This window comes from Carica papaya, chromosome 8 (genome assembly GCF_054855325.1).
Source record: "Carica papaya isolate Zhongbai chromosome 8, ASM5485532v1, whole genome shotgun sequence".
Classification (NCBI taxonomy): Eukaryota; Viridiplantae; Streptophyta; class Magnoliopsida; order Brassicales; family Caricaceae; genus Carica; species Carica papaya.
The window spans coordinates 27,924,201-27,945,344 of record NC_142316.1 but is presented as its reverse complement, the minus strand read 5'-3'; the positions used below and the strand labels follow the sequence as shown (position 1 = coordinate 27,945,344).

General features: G+C 31.3%; 2 protein-coding genes across 2 annotated transcripts; both read left to right on the top strand.

Annotated features, from left to right (window-relative positions):
• Nucleotides 1–5,846: 5,846 nt before the first annotated feature.
• LOC110817181 (cytochrome P450 71B37-like) lies at nt 5,847–7,806 on the top strand. The gene is made up of 2 exons (XM_022045612.2): nt 5,847–6,818; nt 6,959–7,806. Exons 1-2 carry the CDS (start codon nt 5,925–5,927, stop codon nt 7,571–7,573), a joined length of 1,509 nt encoding a protein of 502 aa, XP_021901304.2. The 5' UTR covers nt 5,847–5,924; the 3' UTR covers nt 7,574–7,806.
• A 7,315-nt stretch (nt 7,807–15,121) lies between these two features.
• LOC110817177 (cytochrome P450 71B34-like) lies at nt 15,122–16,889 on the top strand. Its single transcript, XM_022045606.2, has 2 exons — nt 15,122–16,100; nt 16,242–16,889. The coding sequence occupies exons 1-2, from the start codon at nt 15,216–15,218 to the stop codon at nt 16,866–16,868; spliced, it is 1,512 nt and encodes a 503-aa protein (XP_021901298.2). The 5' UTR covers nt 15,122–15,215; the 3' UTR covers nt 16,869–16,889.
• Nucleotides 16,890–21,144: the final 4,255 nt, after the last annotated feature.

The window sequence follows — 21,144 nt, the reverse complement described above, 5'->3', positions numbered from 1 at the left end:
TTCTACGCAAGTACAACCCGAACCTCTCTCATGTCTTGGCCCATAAACCTCTTCTACTCCAGGAGAATTTATCCTATGAGGAAGTACCAGTCGGCATTGCGGATCGAAAGAGTAGATTACTTCGCAACCGGGAGATATCCTTTGTGAATGTCATATGGCAGAACCACACATCAAGGGAGGCCACATGGGAGCTAGAATCAGACTTTAGAGCCCAGTACCCCCCAGCTGTTCAATCGAGAGTAAGAGACAAATTTGAGTGATCAAATTTGTTTTAGGGGGGAGAGTTGTAACACCTAACATTTTATTTATTATTATTTTATATAAATATAATTATTATTTAATTAAATTGAATTGAATTGAATTTATTTTAATTTGATTTAATGAAAATAATAATAATGATAATAATAAAAAGAGTGAAAAAAAATTAAGAATTTAATTGAAAATAATTTTAGGAAAAAGGGGTGAAAATTAGGATTATGGGGGTATTTTTGAAAGAAAAATCGAAAATCAAGAGTCAGAACGCAATTTTAAAAAGTTACGCCACGTCAGCAGCCCCGATCAACCAGGACGCACCAGGTGGCAGAGGCGCTGACGCGGGAGGCCACGCAGGGGGAGCCTCGTGGGCTATCCACGTGCGCGTGATCGAACGACTGAGATCCATTCCCGCGCGCATGGACGACCCAGATTGAATCGCGCACGGACGTTTCAGATTGAATTGCGATGAACGGTCCAGATACACTCCCTATTTAATCCCGATCGAACGGTCCAGATCAAAAGCGATGGATGACCCAGATCAAAAGCGGATGGGTATAAATAACCCCATCCGCACCCAAACCCTAACCCTAGCCACCAAAGCCCCTCGCCGGAGAAGACAACCCAGCCGCCGGGGAGCCGATCGCCGCCACCCGCCGCTGTACCGGAGCAATGTTTGACCGCCAAACAAGGTAAAAATTTCCTTTCTTGCACGAAATTCAATTTTAACCCATCCATGGCCAAATCGGAGTGAAAGAACTGGCCAATTGGCCGGAAAACGTCGCCGCAGGGTGTTTCGGGAAACACCTCCGATGAGGCCCTTCCCGATTCCCGTTCGATGTGATTTTTTCACTGTTGTGTCCACCGTTTATTTCTCTATAGGTTGACCAGAGCAAAACACCTAATCACAACGTGAGCCGAAGGAGCCGTCGCACTAGAGAGCCCCACTACCAGTCAGTTTTAATTTTTTACATTTTTTCAGCTCACGGAGGGCCCTAAGTGTGTTTTCTTGTAGGAACCGATACAAGTTTAGCTGAATTCGGTCGAAAACGGCTGAAAAAAGCCAACTCGAGGCGGATCGCCCCCGCGGGCGGCGGCGCCGTCGTCGGAGCGCGGCGGAGCTGCCATGCTGGATTTTCAAAATTGGTCGAGTAGGCCCTGAGACTGAGTTTTGAATTTATTTGAGACACTTGTAGGTACAGTAAGCGCGTTTCAATTTCCGAAGAAAAATTCAGGGAACCCAGGGATCGCCCGTAGGCGCAATAACCATATAGTTTTCGGTGTCGAATCAAGTAAGAACCCATCAGCCTATTTCCTCTCATGGAATTAAAATTCAAATAAATAATAATACGGTCCTTTGTACAAATTAAATGGATGTACTTAATTAATTACGGATTGCTAATGGAGCCCAAATCGAACATTGTTTTTCGTCGATTACTGTTGATTTATTGTACAGTGTAAAAGCATGATGATATCTGGTTTATATATTGTATGGTTTAAATACATATATTATTATCTTACTTGACTACAGTTTGATTTTGGGAATCTAAGATATGATTGCTTTGTTGGATGCACGTTACTTATTTATGTATTTATGTTTGATTTGGTGACGGAGACTAAGGACAAATAGGAATGAGATGTGGTCTGATAAATAGATAAGATGATAGCCTCACTAGATATCTTGAGAGATGGTGGACGGATCGGGTTCATAGGGAATCCTACCGTGAACGTTGTCTCATACCAGACGAGGTATGGAGATTTGGTCATTTGGCGCTCATACCAGACGGGGTATGAGAACGACCCGTTTCACCCTCATACCGGACGGGGTATTGAGGTTTCAAATCCTTGTGCTCATACCGGACGGGGTATGAGGATGACCATAGAATTAAGATTGTTAAGAAAAATGGTTCACGTGTAGCGGGGACACCCCTATGGATCCCCATGGATACTAGTAGACTGGTGAAAGAGAAACGGTGATGATTAGTTATTGTTAATGAATACGAATTTATGATATGTTCTATGTTACTGATTATGCATGAAATTATGATGTGTATGATATTATTGCTTATATAATTTATTTTCATAAATTCTCCAATGGTAAGAAAAATGATAAATGGCTTTATTTTAAATAAATGTATTGGTTTAAATCTACTTCTCCATTGGTTGTTTTGATTTTCTACCAACATTTACTTTTGTGATGGTGATATAATGTGATGTTCTTACTGGGCTAGTGTAGCTCATTCCTTATTTAACAATTTTAGATTAGGAGGACCTGGTTCCCGAGCCCGATCCACAAGAATATTGCGAGTAGATGCTAGATACTTTATAGTTTCCTTTATTTTTCTTATTTTTCGTATTTCTTTCAAAGAATTTATTCAGTGATGTTTGTTTAATACTTTTAAGTTATTGCGTAAGGGATGTTAACCTTAACCTTTATTTCGCTTCCGCACTCAAATTATTATATGTATTTCCTTTTAAATTTTCCGGGGTCGTTACATGTAACGCCTCAATTTGAGAGTTGAGCACATTACAATGCTACATTTTTTTAGAAAATTTTATAAATAGGGAAGGATTAAAACAATATTAAACTTAATTAAAGCATATCTTAAGTTTTAATAATCAATAAACTCTTTTAAATTAAAACCTTACCTTAAATATCAAAGCATTCAACTCTTTAAATAAAATAATTTTTTAATTCAAATAAAAATTCACTAATATAATTTTGTTATCTACATAGAAATTCAAGTGAGTCACACGTTTTAAGTTTCTATATGAATCTTATATTTTTGAAATCTGTTAGGAAAAAAATGAATTGAGTTCATAACTTAGTGAATTATTAAAAATCTAGATCAAACAAACATAATTAATTAACCAAAAACAGATTTAATGCATAATTAAAAAACAAAGCAATAAATAATTTCAAAATTATTTTTTAAAATAAATATTTAAAATAATTACATTAAGTTTTAACAAAATATCAATAAATAAATAAAAATCTCGCGGTAGTGTTGCATTATATTCATGTTATAAGATGTAAAACTATATTTAATATCTGTGATGAAGACGATACATATCTTCCTATATTTAAAAAATATATTTTTAACATTATTTACTAAATATTTATCTTCATTAATGGAGTCAACTTATAACTAGATTGAGTTTCTAAACAAATTTGTAAATCACTTTTTATTATCGTCAAATTGTATATATTATTTTTTATTATTTTTAAAGTAGATAACTTTTTGATCCGAAATTTATAATTGAAACAAATAATAATATATAACATGTACTTTCAAAAATTTTGTATAATTCATAAATAGCTCAAAATTTATTAAATAATTTAAATTTTATAAAATATGAGAATAGGTTGAGGAATACTCGCTTGTAATGTGAAATCAAAATTTTTCAATAAAATGACAAAACTTATTTGAAATCCTACTTATTTAAAGTATCAAATAAATATTATTCCTTTTTATCTGGGAAAGTAGTTGAGTCCTTGCTGTAATAAAATTTTGTCATTGAACACTGAAAAGTAACATAAAATATGAGATTGGTCGTGGACATTTTGGGCTTGGGCTAAGTTTAAGTTGAGATTAATGGATTTATGTTATTGGATTTATGGGTTTTATGATTTGAAACAAGTTTAATGGATTTGGGCTTTATCGTCGGGGTAAACTTTATTTTATTTTATAGGAGGCTTTCAAATTTTCTTAGATATTTATAATTTTATTAATACTTTTAGTTCATCGTATAATGTTAATTTTAATTAATATTAAAATTGATTCAATTAATTTTAGATGACTATAAAAATGTGATTTAATGCATTTATAGTCAATAGAAATAAAATCCTATTTTTATTTTTTTAAAAATTAAAATAGATAATTATTATATAATATTATTGTATTAATTTTATTTTTATATTTAAAAATTACTTCAAATTTTTTTTTAAAAAAAAAAAATTGGTAAATGACATATTTTCTAATACAAATAAGAACGATTTGGGATGGGATGCGACGTAAACCAAGAGTCTCCGGAGGAAAAGAAAATAGAAAGATGGATATTAAAAGAATAAAATATTATTTTTCTGCTGACAACACTTTCAACAGCTTCTTCTACTTCTTTTAAAATCTTTTCTCTCTTTTTTTTGTTGTTGTTGAGATTTTCTAAAAATAGTTTGTCATTACGTAGAGAATTTTGTTACAACAACACATATGTATATATATATATATATATATGTATATATCAAATTTCAAACATTGAATAGTGCCCATCTTCTTGCTTTTGTTTTTTTCTTCTTTTTTAGAAGATGCCACATCTCTTGTTACTTGATTATTACTTTCAATTCTTCTTTATTTATAATGTACTTCCAATTATAATTTTAAAATTAATTATATTACGATATATAAATTATAATTAATTTTATTTTTATGCTTAAAAAATTTAAATAAATAATTATTTTTATATTTAAAATTTTATTTTTTATATAATATAATATTATTATATTTTTCGGTATTTCATTTATTATATATATATATATATATCCCTATCATATATAAATTGAGTTTTAAAAGATTACTCTTGCCATATTTCCTTGAGATGATATTTTTGCTGATGTGAGAAGCTTCTCCGTATATTCCCGAACACTTTTCAACAACTCATCCTCCTCTTACGTGAAAATATTATATATAAAATTTTATATATTTCTAATTTAATTTGGATTTACAAAATTATTTCAAAATACGAAATTTTATAGTTTTTGCAGGAGAACAATAGAAGCATCATTCATAAATATATTATTTGGTTTGAAAAAAGTACTTGAGAGACATAAAATTTTTGTTAAACATGGTGGTGGTGATTGAGTTTAGACTCTGGAGTAAGCTTTATTCTATTTTATTTTTTATATTTTTAAAAACCTTCATATTTTTATAGAAGTTCATAAATATTAGTTATTATGAAATAAAAAACATCACAAGGAAGCATATTTAATCACTTTGTATTGTATTAAAATTTTTTACGCTCAATTAATTATCTAATGTATTATTATTATATGGTTTTCAAATCTTGTATATATTTCTATTTCAAGTAATTATAATAATTTATTAAAGGAGTAGTTTTTGAAAGCTTTATCCACTCAGCCTTCTAGAATATTATTTTCTTCTCAACTGATTGTGTTAAGAGTAGGGCATTTTTTATGGTAAAGATTTGTAATATATATATATATTTATAAAGACCATTATTTGTAAGTAATTATTAAAAAAAGGCAGAGATTGTAATTTGGATGTAAAGCTACGTGGAACAGGCGGCGAGGCGGTAAATCAAAGTAAGAAGGTTTAGGATGTAACGTAAAATATAAAGGTGGGAGATGATGATGATGTTCTATCTAACTTATGCTTCTTTATTTAATATTTTCCAAATTGATGAGAGATGTTTTCAAATTTATTTTTTAAGATTTTTCTAGGTGTGTGTGAAGTTGAAAAAAGAAATATGGATACAACTTCTATATATATATATATATATGTATACATACTCTATTATTATAATTTGATAATAAATACAAACCATTAATGGCTATAAAAATCTGTTATCTATTTATACCTAATATCTACTTTCCACTAAAAACATAAAAATAAAAGAGGCTATAAAATATCAATAGCCAAAAATAAAAAAAGGTTATGGTAGCTATGGAATCTTTATGGTTTCCTCTTCTCCTCCTTGCTCTTGTGCTCATCATCTTCTTAAGAAAGCCACAAAATAGGAAGGTACCACCAGGCCCTCCTAAACTTCCAATAATAGGAAACTTACACCAATTTGGTGACTTGCCTCATCGATCTTTGTGGGATCTTTCCACTAAATATGGGCCTATCATGTCTTTCAAAATTGGCTCTCTATTCACTTTCGTAGTCTCCTCTGCTGAAACTGCAAAAGATGTTCTTAAAAGTCATGATCTTCAAACTTGCAGTAAACATAAATTTGTTAACACTAAGAAACTCTCCTACAATTTTCTTGACATTGCATTTTCTCCATACTCAGATTACTGGAGAGATGTAAAAAAATTAGCTATTCTTGAGGTTTTTAGCATTAAAAGAGTGCAGTCATTTCGATTTATTAGAGAAAATGAAGTCGCTCTTCTTTTAGATGCCATATCCCAAGCAGCATCTTCTTCGAATCCAGTTAATCTCACATATCAAATGTTTGGTTATAGTGCCAGCATACTATTTAGAATAGCTTTGGGCTATAGCTTTCACGGCAGTGACCTTGACAAAGGTAGTTTTTACTGTCTGTTTCATGATATTTCCACCTTGTTGGGTGAAGTCAATGCAGAAGATTATATACCATATATAGGTTGGATTGTAGACAGGATTAACGGCCATCATGCAAAGCTTGAAAGAGTTTTTCATGAAATGAACTCCATCTTCGAGAACGCCATTAATATCCATCTTGATCCTAAAAAAAACAACCAACAGAGTAAAGACATTATTGATGTGATGCTAGAATTAGACGTGGATAATCAAGGTCGCTCAGCTGAACCATTTGTCCAACGTAATCATATCAAAGGATTGCTCATGGTATGTTACTTGTTCAAGTATTATATATATATATATATTTATCATGCATACTACTTTTACATAAATGTTGATTTTTTTGCAAGCTGACCTATTTTCTGCACAATCAACCAATTTGCATGCTTATGATGTTTGTGTAACAGAACATCTTCTTTGGTGGAATTGATACTAGTTCAAATATTGTAATATGGGCAATGACAGAACTTATTCGTAATCCCAGAGTGATGAAAATCGCACAAGATGAAGTTAGAAGTTCTATTGGAAAGAAAGAAAGAGTAACAGAAGATGATTTATATCAACTTCAATATATCAAATTAGTAATAAAAGAGACCCTAAGAATTCACCCCGTGGCTCCTTTGTTGGTTGTAAGAGAAGTCATGTCTCATTTTAAGATGAATGGATATGACATCTACCCCAAAGACTTGATAATTGTTAATGCTTGGGGAATTGCAAGAGATCCCAAATATTGGGACAAACCTGAAGAGTTCTTCCCAGAAAGATTTATAAAAAATCCTATTGATTTTAGAGGGCAACATTTTGAGTTTCTTCCATTTGGATCTGGTCGAAGAATTTGTCCAGGAATAAATATGGGACTAGCAGCTGTGGAGCTTGCACTTGCCAATCTCTTGTATTACTTCAATTGGGAGCCACCGAAAGGCATGAAAAATCACGATATTAGCTTAGATGAACAAAGAGGTATTACTCTTTCTAAAAAGATACCTCTTGAACTTGTACCTATTGCTTATTCAGAGTACTGAGCGCACTGAACTTCACTATAGAAGAGTGATTAGTTTTATACTATTATATTTTATTCTACGTGACTATAATGCTACTATATATATATATATATATTACTTAAGGTTAAAATATGTGAAAGCTTTGTGTAGCTAATTTATTTTGTGATCAGTGATGAAGTGATAACTTTGTATGCTTACTCTTATGAAAGGGATTTTATTTCTCATTTATTGCAATTCTTTTAATTGCTGCTTTACTTCAATTCTACTATCGTTTCTTTTATCATCTAATTTTTTTGAAAGAATTTTTATATGTTTCATATATAATACACATATTGAAAAGACTCAATCTACACCTAACGTAAAAAGAAGATGAAAGGAACCATGTATCATCCAACAAAAATGTTGTTGGTTTTATATATTTGTTTAATCAGTAAACATTAAGAACATCAGTTAATTAATTGATTTCTTATGTGAACTTAATGGTTATTAAATCCTAGTTTTTTGTATTTAAAATTTTAGAAGTTAAAAAAATTTAAAACCAAAGACGCCATAAAATTTTAACTCCTTAAAAATCATTCAATGGGTTCATCGCTGAGAAAATATAATACACCGAACACCTGTACATACATAAATATACTTTCTAATTAAATTGGACTAGATTAAACATTTAATAAATAAAAAATTAAAAATACATTTTATGAAAAAAAAATATATTATATTTAATTTAAAAATAAATAAATGAATAATACAAATAAAGACGGTGCTGCAAAGGGCGGTGACGGTTCCGGTGCCGGCCCCGCTGCGTATGGTTAAAATTGGGATGTGACGTTGCATGATTGTCTGTGGACAGCACTTCTACTTCTTTTAAGATTTTTTTAGAAGGTTTTCGAAAAGTATTTGGGGTAAACTTTGTTCTAATTTATTTACTCTCTTTAATAAAATTAGCTCTTAAAAACAAAATTTAGATGAAACCTTATATTATTTTAGTTACAAGAAGAAATTTATACCTTATTCTTTTATAGATGTCCGCAACTATTAGTTATTACGAAATATGAAACACTACTACAAGCATACTTGAGATTATGATATTCAACTCAAGTAATTATCTAAAATAGTATTACAATTAGAATTATATTAATCAAATCTTATTTATGTTTTTACTTAATAAAAAAATATAATAATTTTTTAAAAGAATTATAAGATCTTAAAAGTTTGATCCACTCAAGCTTACAAAATATTATTTTCCTATAAATTAAATGTGCTAAGAATATATCATTTTTTATTGTAATTGATCAAATTACTACTAATACCATTTTTTTTGTAATTAATTATTAAAAAAAATTCAAAAAAGGGCTAAAATTGTAGTTTGGATGCAAAGCAATGTGGAGTGGAGACGAGAGGTTGTAATTTCTTAGACATTAGCTTCTCGTTTTTATTTACATTATTAAAGAGAACTAAGAAAACTAACTATTCTCTATGTGAGGTTTTTAGCATGAAAAAAGTGTAAGGATCTTGATTGATTAGGGAAGACAAAGTTGCTCTTCTTTTGAATATCATCTCCCAAGTATCTGTGAATCCAATCAATCTCACACACAAAATATTTACTTATAGTGCAAGCATAATATTCAGGATAGCTATTGGTGATAACTTTTATGGCAGTAACTATGATAAAGGTAGTTTTCATAGCTCATTTTATGATATTTCTAGTGTATTGCGTGAGTTCGCTGTAGAAAATTGGATACCATATATAGGTTCGATCTACACAGGATTAACAATCATCGTACAAAATTTAAAAAGTGACACCATCTTTAAAAAAAAATCATTAATGTTCATCTTGATCCTAAGAGAAAAAAATCAATATATTAAAAAAAAAAAACTATAGATGTGATGCTAGAATTAGATGGGATAAACAAGATCTCTCAAATAAATTATCCGTCCAAAGTGATCATATTAAGGAACTGCTCTTGGTATGCTACCAATTCAAGTATTATACTTTTTTTTTTTATCATATTGGCTACTTCTATATGAGAAGTTTTATCAATGTTGATCTTTTGTGAAATAATCTATTTTTTACATTATCAATCAATTTATATATTTATGATGTTTATTTAGTAAAACATCTTCTTTGGTATAATAGATACTAGTATAAATACTCTGGTCTGAGCAACGACAAAACTTATTCGTTATCTATAATGATGAAGATCACACAAGATGAAGTTAGAAATTGTAAAGAAAAGAAAGAAAAAGTCAAATAAGACAATTTAGACTAGATTCAATATCTCAAGTTGGTAATAAAAGATACTCTAAGAATTCATAATGTGGGTTCTTTGTTGGTAGTATGAGAAGTCATGTATCAAATATAAGATAAATAAGTATTATGTTTTATCCAAAGACTTGATAATTGATAATACTTGGAGAATTACAAGAGATCTCAACTATTGCGATAAAATTAAATATTTCTTTCCAAAAAGATTTACAAAAAAAATTGTTGATTTTAGGATAACATTTTGAGTTTCTTTCTCTTTGGATCTGGTGGAAGAATTTTTGAAGACATGAATACATGGATAGTAGCTATAGAACTTGCACTTGCCAATTTTTTCTATACGCTTCAATTGCTCTTTTCTTTAATTATGTTATTATTTCTTTTATCATTTAATTTTTTTCAATAAACATACATATATTTCATTAATTTTTCAAGATGTGTAGATAATGATAATAAAATTTTTGAGCTAATTTCAATTTAACTTCTTGTAGTTTAACTTATTTCACTTTAACACATTGTGTTTTTTTTCTTTGCAATCTACTACCTCATAATTTAGTTGTTAGACATAACATGTAAGTTGTTAACAGGAAAGAAAATTTTATTGTGTGACCACTCAATAAGCTGACACACGGCATAAGAAAAATTAAATTAATGAATTTTGACATTAGTGACACTAGTTAAGATTGTCCGTAATTAAATTTTTTTTAAAAAAATTGTTTAAGTTAATCTAAAAAGAACATAATCGAGAATCAAAGCTGTCGAATTCTTCCTTCTAGCTTTTTTTCTATATCGTTCTCCATTTTTTCCAAACTTCTTCCACATTTGATTGAGAATCATAGCATATTTGCGAGCACTCTTCATCATCATCTTTTGCTTCTTCTTGGCTTCCAGATGTAAATAGTAGAAGGATATTTGTGTATGAAGTCAGTAGTAATAGTAGAACGATCCCTCAGCTGCATCCAAGTAGATTGGTATTGGACATTTTGGGCTAAGTTCAATGGGTTTCGGTGATATATGGAAGTGGTTTATGTTAATTGTATATAGATGGGGTTGATTTATGGGTTTTATGAATTGAGTTTTTTGGGCTCTGCAAACCGAAATTAAAGTAAGTTTAATAAATTGGGTTTTTACCGCCCGGGGGGGGGGGGGGGTGTAAACTTTATTCTATTTTGTGTAGCACCGGGAAAGGAGGAAAAAAAAAAAAAAAAAAAAGGGGGGGGGGGCCACGTCAGCAGCCACGTCAGCAGGCCCGGTCAGCAGTCCCGGCCAACCGGGGCCTGCCACGTGGCAAGACCGCGTCACTCCGAAAGGAGCCACGTTGGCGATCCGCGTGGGTGCGATCCGACGGCCCAGATCAATCGTGCGATCGGACGGCCCAGATTCAATCGCACGGACGGCCCAGATTCAATCAAAAACGAACGGCCCAGATTAAAACGAAATGAACGGCTGTGATCAAAAGGCAAGGGGTTATAAATAGAACCCCCACACAAGACCACAAACCCTAGCCGCCCGCCGCTCGCCGGAGAAGACGAACCAGAGGCCGACCGCCGCCACCCGCCGCCGCATCGGGGAAATTTCCGACCGCCGATCGAGGTAAATTTCATACTCCCGACTCGTTTTTCTCCGCTGATTCCTCCTATGGCCAAATTGAGGCCGAAATCCCGGCCAAACGGCCGGAATACGCGGCCGAAACCCAGCGGCGCCGCCGCGCCCCTCTCGGTTTTTGCCTCCGACGAGGTCCTTCCCGGCCTCCGTTCGATGCAATTTTTATATCACCGTGATCACCATTCTTTTCTCTACAGGTTGACCGAAACCGAATCACCAAAACACGAACCTCGCCGGAGAACCGCCGTACCCGAGAGCGCCGCCGCCGGTAAGCTCCGCTTTTTTTTCCGTGATTTTTGGCCCCCCGAGGGCCCTAGGGTTGTTTTCTGACAAGGACCAATGCGAGTGTGGCCGAATTCGGCCGAAAACGGCCGAAAACAGCCAACCCGAGGCGACTCGCCGCCGCCAGCGGCGGCGCCATCGCCGGAGCACGGCGGAGCCGCCGTGCCGGAGTTGCGATTTGGTCCGAAAAGGGCCCTGGGCCTAATTTGGATTTTTTTTGGAACACGTGCAGGTACTGTTAGTGTGTTTCAGTTCCCCGGGAAAAATTCAGGGAAAATTAGGGACGGCCTGCAGGCGCACTGTGAATCGTATTCGGATCCCGAAAACAAGTAAGGACCCCTCACCCTATTTCCTATCACGGTATTAAAGTTCAAAATGATAAAACGGTATTTCTTGAATTAACGAATGTGTGAAATTGCTTAAGGTTGCTAATGGAGCCCGAGTCTAGTGTGATTGATGATTTACTGTTATTTGGCCTGTTTTACACTGTTTTACAGCTTTAAATGCATTATGGGGTTTGATGTGTTCATTTTATAGTTTCGAATGCATATATTACTGTTTTATTAATTATGGGTTGAATGACTGAAGAACTGATACTGTATGTTGTATGTCCGGCATGAATTACGATTTGCTTGTTTAAATGTGAATTGATGATGCTTATTGAGGAAAAGGGAAATGAAACATTGTGTAGACTGATAATTGTATGATGGGGTCAGCCTGACTAGATATCCTGGGAGATGGTGGACGGACCGGGTCCGTAGGGAACCCTACCGGGATTGTGGTCTCACATGCCGGACGGGGTATGGAGATCTTATGGTTTTGGCGCCCATACCGGACGGGGTATGGGGACGACCCGTTTCACCCTCATACCGGACGGGGTATTGAGGTTTATGGTTTTGGCGCCCATACCGGACGGGGTATGGGGACGGCCCTGGAAACTGATTATGAATGTTAAAGGTTAACGGGTAGCGGGACCCCTAGGGACCCCCATGGATACTAGTAGGCTGGTAAATGAGAAAAGGATATGTTGTATAATGATTGAATTACAAAAGGCGTGATAAGTGCTATGTTTTACAGCTTATATTATTTCATGATTATGATAATGTTATTATTTTTCTTATATTGTTTTCATAAATTCCACCGAGGTAAGTGGATGGTAAAGGTTTTCATGTTAATAAACGAGTTTATTGTAAATTATGCTCCATTGGTCTTTTTGTGTTTTTCTACCCACCTTTACCTCCGTGACGGTGAGATATCGTGATGTTCTTACTGGGCTAGTGTAGCTCACTCCTTATTTAACCATTTCAGATCAGGAAGACATGGTTCCCGAGCCCGTTCCGCAGGAGGACGACGAAGGGGATGCCTAGAGACTCTGTAGTCATACTCATAGTTTTATTTTCGAGTTTCTCTCTTAGTTAGTTTAATCTTTTATATTTTAAGTACGTTTTTGGTTTTTCGTGTAAGGGATGTTAACTGAAATTTTGATCTCGCTTCCGCATTTGATATATTTAAATACTCATTTCATTTTAATATTTCCTGGGACGTTACATTTTGTATAAGAGTCTCAAATTTTCCTACTTTTTTTACTAAATTAGATGTTTATTTCGTGCTATTTATGAGTTATAACTTTATCAATATTTTCAGCTAATTGTAATAGAAATCTTAATTTAAAATCTTTAATTAACATCATTTTATAAATTATATTAATTAATTTTAGATGACTATAAAAATTGTCATTTAGTGCATTTGTAGTCAATGTAAATAAAATTTACTGTTTAGTTTAAAAATTAAATATATAACTGTGTTATGATATTATAACATAAATTTTATTTCTATATTTAAAAATTATTTCAAAAATTCGAAAAATAAAATTAACAAGTGACATGTTTCTAACTCTTACTTCTATAATAGATCCTAGAAACTGTTTTTTCTAATGTAAAGTGCAAATATGACAACTTTTATTAATATTTATATAGTATTTGTATACAAATGATAAAAATCTAAAATTAGAATATAATAAAAAAACAAAAATAAGATAATTATAACAGCAATTCACAGTGATCATAAAATTATATTTTAAAATATAATAAAAAATTTATAATATGAATAAAGTACGAGATAATAAATATCATAATAAAATTTATATAATGACTAAATATTAAATGATTATTTAGGTTATCAAATGATTAATAACTTTTAGTTGGATTAGTTAACATATATATATATATATGTATATGCGAATTTTAGTTTTTTTATTTACCATAGCCTGCTGCTAACATTAAAATGAGACGATGTCCACATGCACTCTGTGGTCCATAGAAGTGGATATTAAAAGAATAAAATATTTAATATAATATTATTTTTTGTGGACAACACTTCAACATCATCTACTTTTCGAATATTTTTTGTCTTTTTTTTTAGGTTTTCTAAATGTACTTTGTCATTTTGTGGAGAATTTTATTACAACAGCAAACATATTGTCACTTTTATATATATGTATATATTATTTATCATATAAAGTATATTAGATTTTTATTTTGTATTACGCAAGAATTATAGTTTTAAAATTAATTATATAATGTATAAATTAATTTATTATATTTTTATGTGTAACAATTTTAAACGAATAGTTATTATATATCTATCAAAATTGTTTTTATATTTAAAAATTACATAGTATACACATATTTGCATAATATTTAATATTTTATTTTTATATAATATATATTTATAATTAATATTAATATATTATTTCTATGTTTTATTTTAAAAAATAAGAAAACTGACACTCTCCGTCTTTTATAAATATATATATACATATTATAAGGAAGGCTATTTTATATATATTTTTTATTATAGTAAGTCTTTATGACCTCAACTCAATTGCTTATTTAAGGTACTATTACAAGAAGTTTCGTAGTTTTAAAATTTATTCATATTTCTATTTAGAATAATTATCATAGCTTCTTAAAAGAGTACGTTTTTAAAAGCTTGATACGCACAGCCTTCTAGAATATTATTTTCTTCTGAACTGAATGTGTTAGAGCAGAGCATTTCTTATGGCAAAATTGGTAATATATATTATAAAGACCATTATTTGTAATTAATTATAAACAAGGCCAAGATTGTAGTTTGGATGTAAATCAAAATAAGAAGGTTTAGGATGTAATGTAAACAAAGAGATTTCAAGAGGAAAAGAAAATAGAAAGATGGATCTAATTTATGGTTCTCTATTTCATATTTCAAAACTAATTAGAGACGTTTTCAAATTAATCTTTTAAGATATTGTTATGCATGTGAGGTTGGAAAAGAGAACATGGATATATATATATATATATATATATACACTCCATAAAATTTATAACTTGATACAACTTGCGAGAGATATCTCAATAAATATAGACCTCTAATAGTTATAAAAATCTATTATCCCTTTATACTCGCTATCTATATTTTATTAGAAGAACGGAAATAAAAAGGGGCTATGGTCATAGATAAAAAATTATAGTAGCTATGGAATCTTTATGGTTTCCTCTTCTCCTCCTTGCTCTCGTGCTCATCATCTTCTTAAGAAAGCCACAAAATAGGAAGGTACCACCAGGCCCTCCTAAACTTCCAATAATAGGAAACTTACACCAATTTGGTGACTTGCCTCATCGATCTTTGTGGGATCTTTCCACCAAATATGGCCCTATCATGTCTTTCAAAATTGGCTCTCTATTCACTTTCGTAGTCTCCTCTGCTGAAACTGCAAAAGATGTTCTTAAAATTCATGATATTCAAACTTGCAGTAAACATAAATTTATTAACACTAAGAGGCTCTCCTACAATTTTCTTGACATCTCATTTTCTCCATATTCAGATTACTGGAGAGATATAAAAAAATTAGCTATTCTTGAGGTTTTTAGCATTAAAAGAGTGCAGTCATTTAGATTTATTAGAGAAGATGAAGTCTCTCTTCTTTTAGATGCCATATCCCAAGCAGCATCTTCTTCGAATCCAGTTAATCTCACATATCAAGTGTTTGCTTATAGTGCCAGCATATTATTTAGAATAGCTTTGGGCTATAACTTTCGTGGCAGTAACCTTGACGAAGGTAACTTTCACTGCCTGCTTCATGATATTTCCACTGTGTTAGGTGAATTTAGTGCAGAAGATTGTATACCATATATGGGTTGGATTATAGATAGGATAAACGGCAATCACGCAAAGCTTGAAAGAGTCTTTCATGAAATGGACACCATCTTCGAAAACGCCATTAATGTCCATCTTGAGCTTGAGAGAAACAACCAACAAAGTAAAGACATTATTGATGTGATGTTAGAATTAGACGTAGATAATCAAGATCGCTCAACAGGATCATTCGTCCAACGTAACCATATAAAGGGATTGCTCATGGTATGTTTATTCAAGTTTGCACTTTTATTTATCATGCATGCTACTTTTGCATAAATGGTTATATCAATATTGATTTTTTGTGAGATAACTTAATTTTTGCACATTTAACTAATTTACATGTTTTTTATATTTGTGTAACAGAACATATTCTTTGGTGGAATAGATACTAGTTCAAATATTGTGATATGGGCAATGGCAGAACTTATTCGTAATCCAAGAGTGATGAAGATCGCACAAGATGAAATCAGAAATTGTGTTAGAAATAGAGAAAGAGTCACAGAAGATGATTTATATCAACTTCAATATCTCAAGTTACTAATAAAAGAGACTCTAAGACTTCACCCTGTCGCTCCTCTGTTGGTTGTAAGAGAAGTCATGTCTCATTTTAAGATGAATGAGTATGACATCTTCCCTAAAGACTTGATAATTATTAATGCTTGGGGAATTGCAAGAGATCCCAGCTATTGGGACAAGCCTGAAGAGTTCTTTCCAGAAAGATTTATAGAAAACTCTATTGATTTTAGAGGACAACATTTTGAGTTTCTTCCATTTGGATCTGGTCGAAGAATTTGTCCAGGAATTAATATGGGGCTAGCAGCTGTGGAGCTTGCACTTGCCAATCTCTTGTATTGCTTCAATTGGGAGGCACCAAAAGGCATGGAGAACCATGATATTAACTTAGACGAAAAAGGAGGTATTACTTTGTCTAAAAAGATACCTCTTGAACTTGTACCTATAGCTTATTTTGAGTCACGAGCTTCGGTATAAAAGTGTGATTAGTTTTCTACATCCCATATGACTATAATGCTACTATATATATATATATATTACCTAAAATTAGAATATGCAAAACTTCTGAGTAGTTGATTCTTTTTATGATCAATGATGAAATAAAAACTTTGTATGCTTACTCTCATGAAAAAGATTATACTCATGAAAAAGATTATACTTCTCTTTCATTATAATTGTTTAAATTACTTGGGGTAAACGTTATTTTATTTTATATGGGAGTTTCAGAATTTTTGTAATACAATCACAACTATAGAGTTCAATTTTATTCATATTTGATTTAAAAAATTACAATAATTTTTTTAAAAAATTGTAGCATTTTAAAAGCTTGATCTCTCAGCTTTAAAGAATATTATTTTTTTATAAATTAAATGTGTTAAGAATATACATTTTTTTATTGTAATCGGTAGTTATTACCGTCAGTTTTGTAGTTAATTATTTTTTACATTCTCAATAGTATATCTTGTTCCTTTATCATCGTCACCATGCACTAAATATATAGGTGTAAGATCTGTTGGTAAATATAGCTCAATGATATTCCCTATAACAAGCTTTTTATGAATTAAACATCATTATCTAAACCTATTTCAGTTAATCTTAATTCAGAGCTTAAATTAAGTGAGATGAAATAAATAGCTCCACATCCTTTGAAATCACCAAAAGATTCAAACATATCTTGAAATGTAAAAAACATTAAGTAATCTTCATCACAACGATCAAACACATTAGTTTTTCCTCCAATATATCTAAGATTTGGCTTGAAAATAGATTGTTTACCGTGATGTAGATGGATATCATATAATTTTGACATCTGTTACATATTTTAAAACAACAAACAAGTATAAAAATTGTGAAATAATTAATTCCATATTAACACATTAACAAAAATAACCATACAATATTGTTTTCAAACTTAGTGAATTATCCAATGCATTAGATGATTTGAAGTATTATGCTAATCAATTTAAGACTGTGTGACATTAGGTGAGTTAAAATATCATGCTTTTGTTGCAAAAGATATATTTTGAGCAAAGGAAACACATGGAGAAATAATTTAATTAGGAAAACCAAATAAAAGCTAAAATTTAATTAACAAAAAATATATTATTGAAAAGCAATTATCATGTCGAAATAAAGTATCCTAAGTAATGAAATGCAAAAGGGAAGGCAAATAGGTCATTCTCGATTAGAGTTTCTCTATCTTGATTTTGGAAGACAAGGAGAAACACAAAGAAGGGTGTTCGCAAGTATCTTACGATTCTCAATTAAATATGGAGAAAGTTTTGGGATGCAAAGAATGACGAACATAAAAAGCAAAAAGGAAGAATTTTTTTTGGCTTCGAAAGCCAAGAGATTATGTTTCATTTTTTTTTTGTTTTTCACATCTAATATAGATATTTTATTAGAATTAATCTTAATTAGTATCATTAATGTCAGAGTTAGTTACTTTGATTTATTTGGTATCATGTGTTACTTTCCGAGTAATCACGTATCAATTTTCTTTCATGCTAACGTTGTTCATGTGTAGGTTTAATGACTAAACTACGAGGTAATGGATTACTCAAAAAAATTATATAATGTAAAAGTGAAAAAAGTCAAACCATAAAGAATTAAACTAAAATTAATCATAAATGAACCTTAAAATAAGAGAACACAAAATTTGTTCTCCACGAAAATCATTTAATGGGTTGTACTGTCAAGAAAATACAAAAATGGATATATAGGCAAACATAATTATCTTAGCTAAACATTCTACTTCATGAACCAAATTTAGTCATCTGACTTGATCTTACTTGTATAATCTAAAATATATGTAAGAAATTAAATTATAGACTTTTTAATGAAAAAAATTAGAAATAAATAAATGAATAGTACAAAAAAAAAACAGTGTTGTCTAGAGCAGTTGTATATGGTTAGATTGTAGGGAATAAAATTAAATTTGAATCTAAATAAATCCAAAACACGCATATTGAATCATTGATATTTAAGTCTAAATCAGAAGCATAGTTGAATACATGATGGAAGAGAACAACGCATCATGTGGTTGATACTCCAAATTGGTACGTACTCCTTTGAAGTTATCACACTCTCTCTATTCCTGATGATGAGATGTCAGTATAGAAAAATTCTAACTGTAATCTGAGGACCATAACCGCATTTTATAGCCTTAATTTTTATTATTCCTAATTTGATTCATCACAAAATTAGAAATAACACTTTAGTCTCTATACATAAAGGTCCATACTTTATTTGATGCATTAAAGTCCAAAATGAACTTAACCGTATTATATCACTTTTAAACGGGTTCAATTAATTTGATAACCTTTTATGCATAATAATTTTCACATATAAGCCTACATGGTTAATTAAAACCTAACAATCCCCCACTTGGGTAATATATCACCTCATAATTTTGCATTAGAAACTTTATAAGTACTTAAAATTATGCTATCATTATCTCAACGCATCCCTAAATAATCCGGTCCATCAATCATATCAACATAGGATCAAAATAATCTCCCTACATCCATTGTAACTAAATCCATCAATTGTCATGTATATTAATATAACTAAATGACCTGTATCAAATATGGATGTGTAACATGGAAATTACATGCAATGTTATCCGAGCATGCATATTTACAACTGATCATGCCTTAAATCTTAGTGAGATCAACTTTAAGAAAATTCAGAGATAAAATAAACCAAATTCTTTATAACTGAAATATAATAACCAAATATACATAAACCATATCCAAAGTTTATTAAAAGATATATGTGCTCTATAGATATATGTATACTCTGAATTCTTTCTTTAACAACTAGATACTTGATGTATATATGCTTTGACTTCATCAAGCTCCTATGATTATTGTAATACAATAATTGCAGATTTATTGTCACAAAATAACTTAAGTGATCTTTCAATGTCATCTATAATACGCAATCCAATGAAAAAAATTTGCAGTCATATCCCATAATTAGATGCCTCATAACATGCTATAAAGTCTGTTGCCATGGTGCAAGAAGCTATGAGTGTTTACTTAACACTCTTCCAAGAAATGGCTCCCTCAACAAGCAAGTAAATATAGCTCTATGTAGATCTCCTACTGTCTTGGCATTTAGCAAAATTAGAATCAGAATAACCAATGATCTCTAAATGATCTGATCTCCTACTATCTTTCGTTCTCTATAAATACCGCTTGACTCATTTGGCTACTTTCCAATTATCAATTCCTAGATTACTCAAATATCTTTCTGGCATCCCAATAATGTAGATAATATTCAGACGAATATAAACTCGAACTATAAAAAAACTCATATAGTTGAAGCATATGAATTTTTTGCATCTCCTTAGTTTCATAGTCACTCATGGGGCATTGACTTAGAGTGAACTTATCTCTCTAAGACACAAGAGTGTCACCTAGTTTACAATCTTACATGTCAAATCTCTTAAGAATTTTTTTTATATAACTCTTTTGTGATAATCCAAGACTACCCAGAGAGCGATCTTGGAATATCTAAATCCCTAAAACAAAAGAGGCATCTCCAAAATCTTTCATTTCAAATTTCTTTGTTAGAAATCTCTTGATTTCGTACGATAAACCTATATAATTACTAGTAAGTAGAATGTCATCAACATATAAAACTAGAAAAATATGGTTACTCCCATTGAACTTATGGTATACACAATCATCCACTATATTCATCTCAAAATTGAACGGAATGATAACTTGATGAAATTTATGATACCATTGATAAGAAGTCTGTTTTATTCTATAAATGGATTTCTTTAATTTGTAAATCATTTGCTTCGCATCGTCTGAAACAAAGTTTTTGTGTTGCACCATAAAAATTGTCTCATAAATGTCACTGTTGAGAAACACGGTCTTAACATCCATATGATGCAACTCAAGATCAAAATGTGCCACTAAAGCTGTTATAGTTCTGAAAGAGTCTTTCGATGAAACCGAAAATAAAATCTCTTTATAATCGATGCATTATTTCTATGTGAAGCCCTTAGTGACAAAATGTGTCTTGTACCTCTCTACATCACCTTTTGAGTATCTTTTGATCTTAAATATCTATTTGAAAGCAATAGTTCTCGCATATTTAGGCAATGAGACCATATCCCATATGTTATTGTCCTTTATGGACTTGATTTCTTCATTCATGGCATCAATCCACTTTTGAAAGTTAAAACTTTCCATGGCTTGATGAAATTTGATTGGATTATCTTCCACAATTTCAATGT

What these genes read in the sequence shown, in the direction of transcription:
- LOC110817181 (XM_022045612.2), top strand. Translation starts at nt 5,925, where the DNA reads ATGGTAGCTATGGAATCTTTATGGTTTCCTCTTCTCCTCCTTGCTCTT. An exon ending in ATATCAAAGGATTGCTCATG is followed by an intron (nt 6,819 to 6,958) that starts GTATGTTACTTG and finishes TTTGTGTAACAG; the next exon opens with AACATCTTCTTTGGTGGAAT.
- LOC110817177 (XM_022045606.2), top strand. Translation starts at nt 15,216, where the DNA reads ATGGAATCTTTATGGTTTCCTCTTCTCCTCCTTGCTCTCGTGCTCATC. An exon ending in ATATAAAGGGATTGCTCATG is followed by an intron (nt 16,101 to 16,241) that starts GTATGTTTATTC and finishes TTTGTGTAACAG; the next exon opens with AACATATTCTTTGGTGGAAT.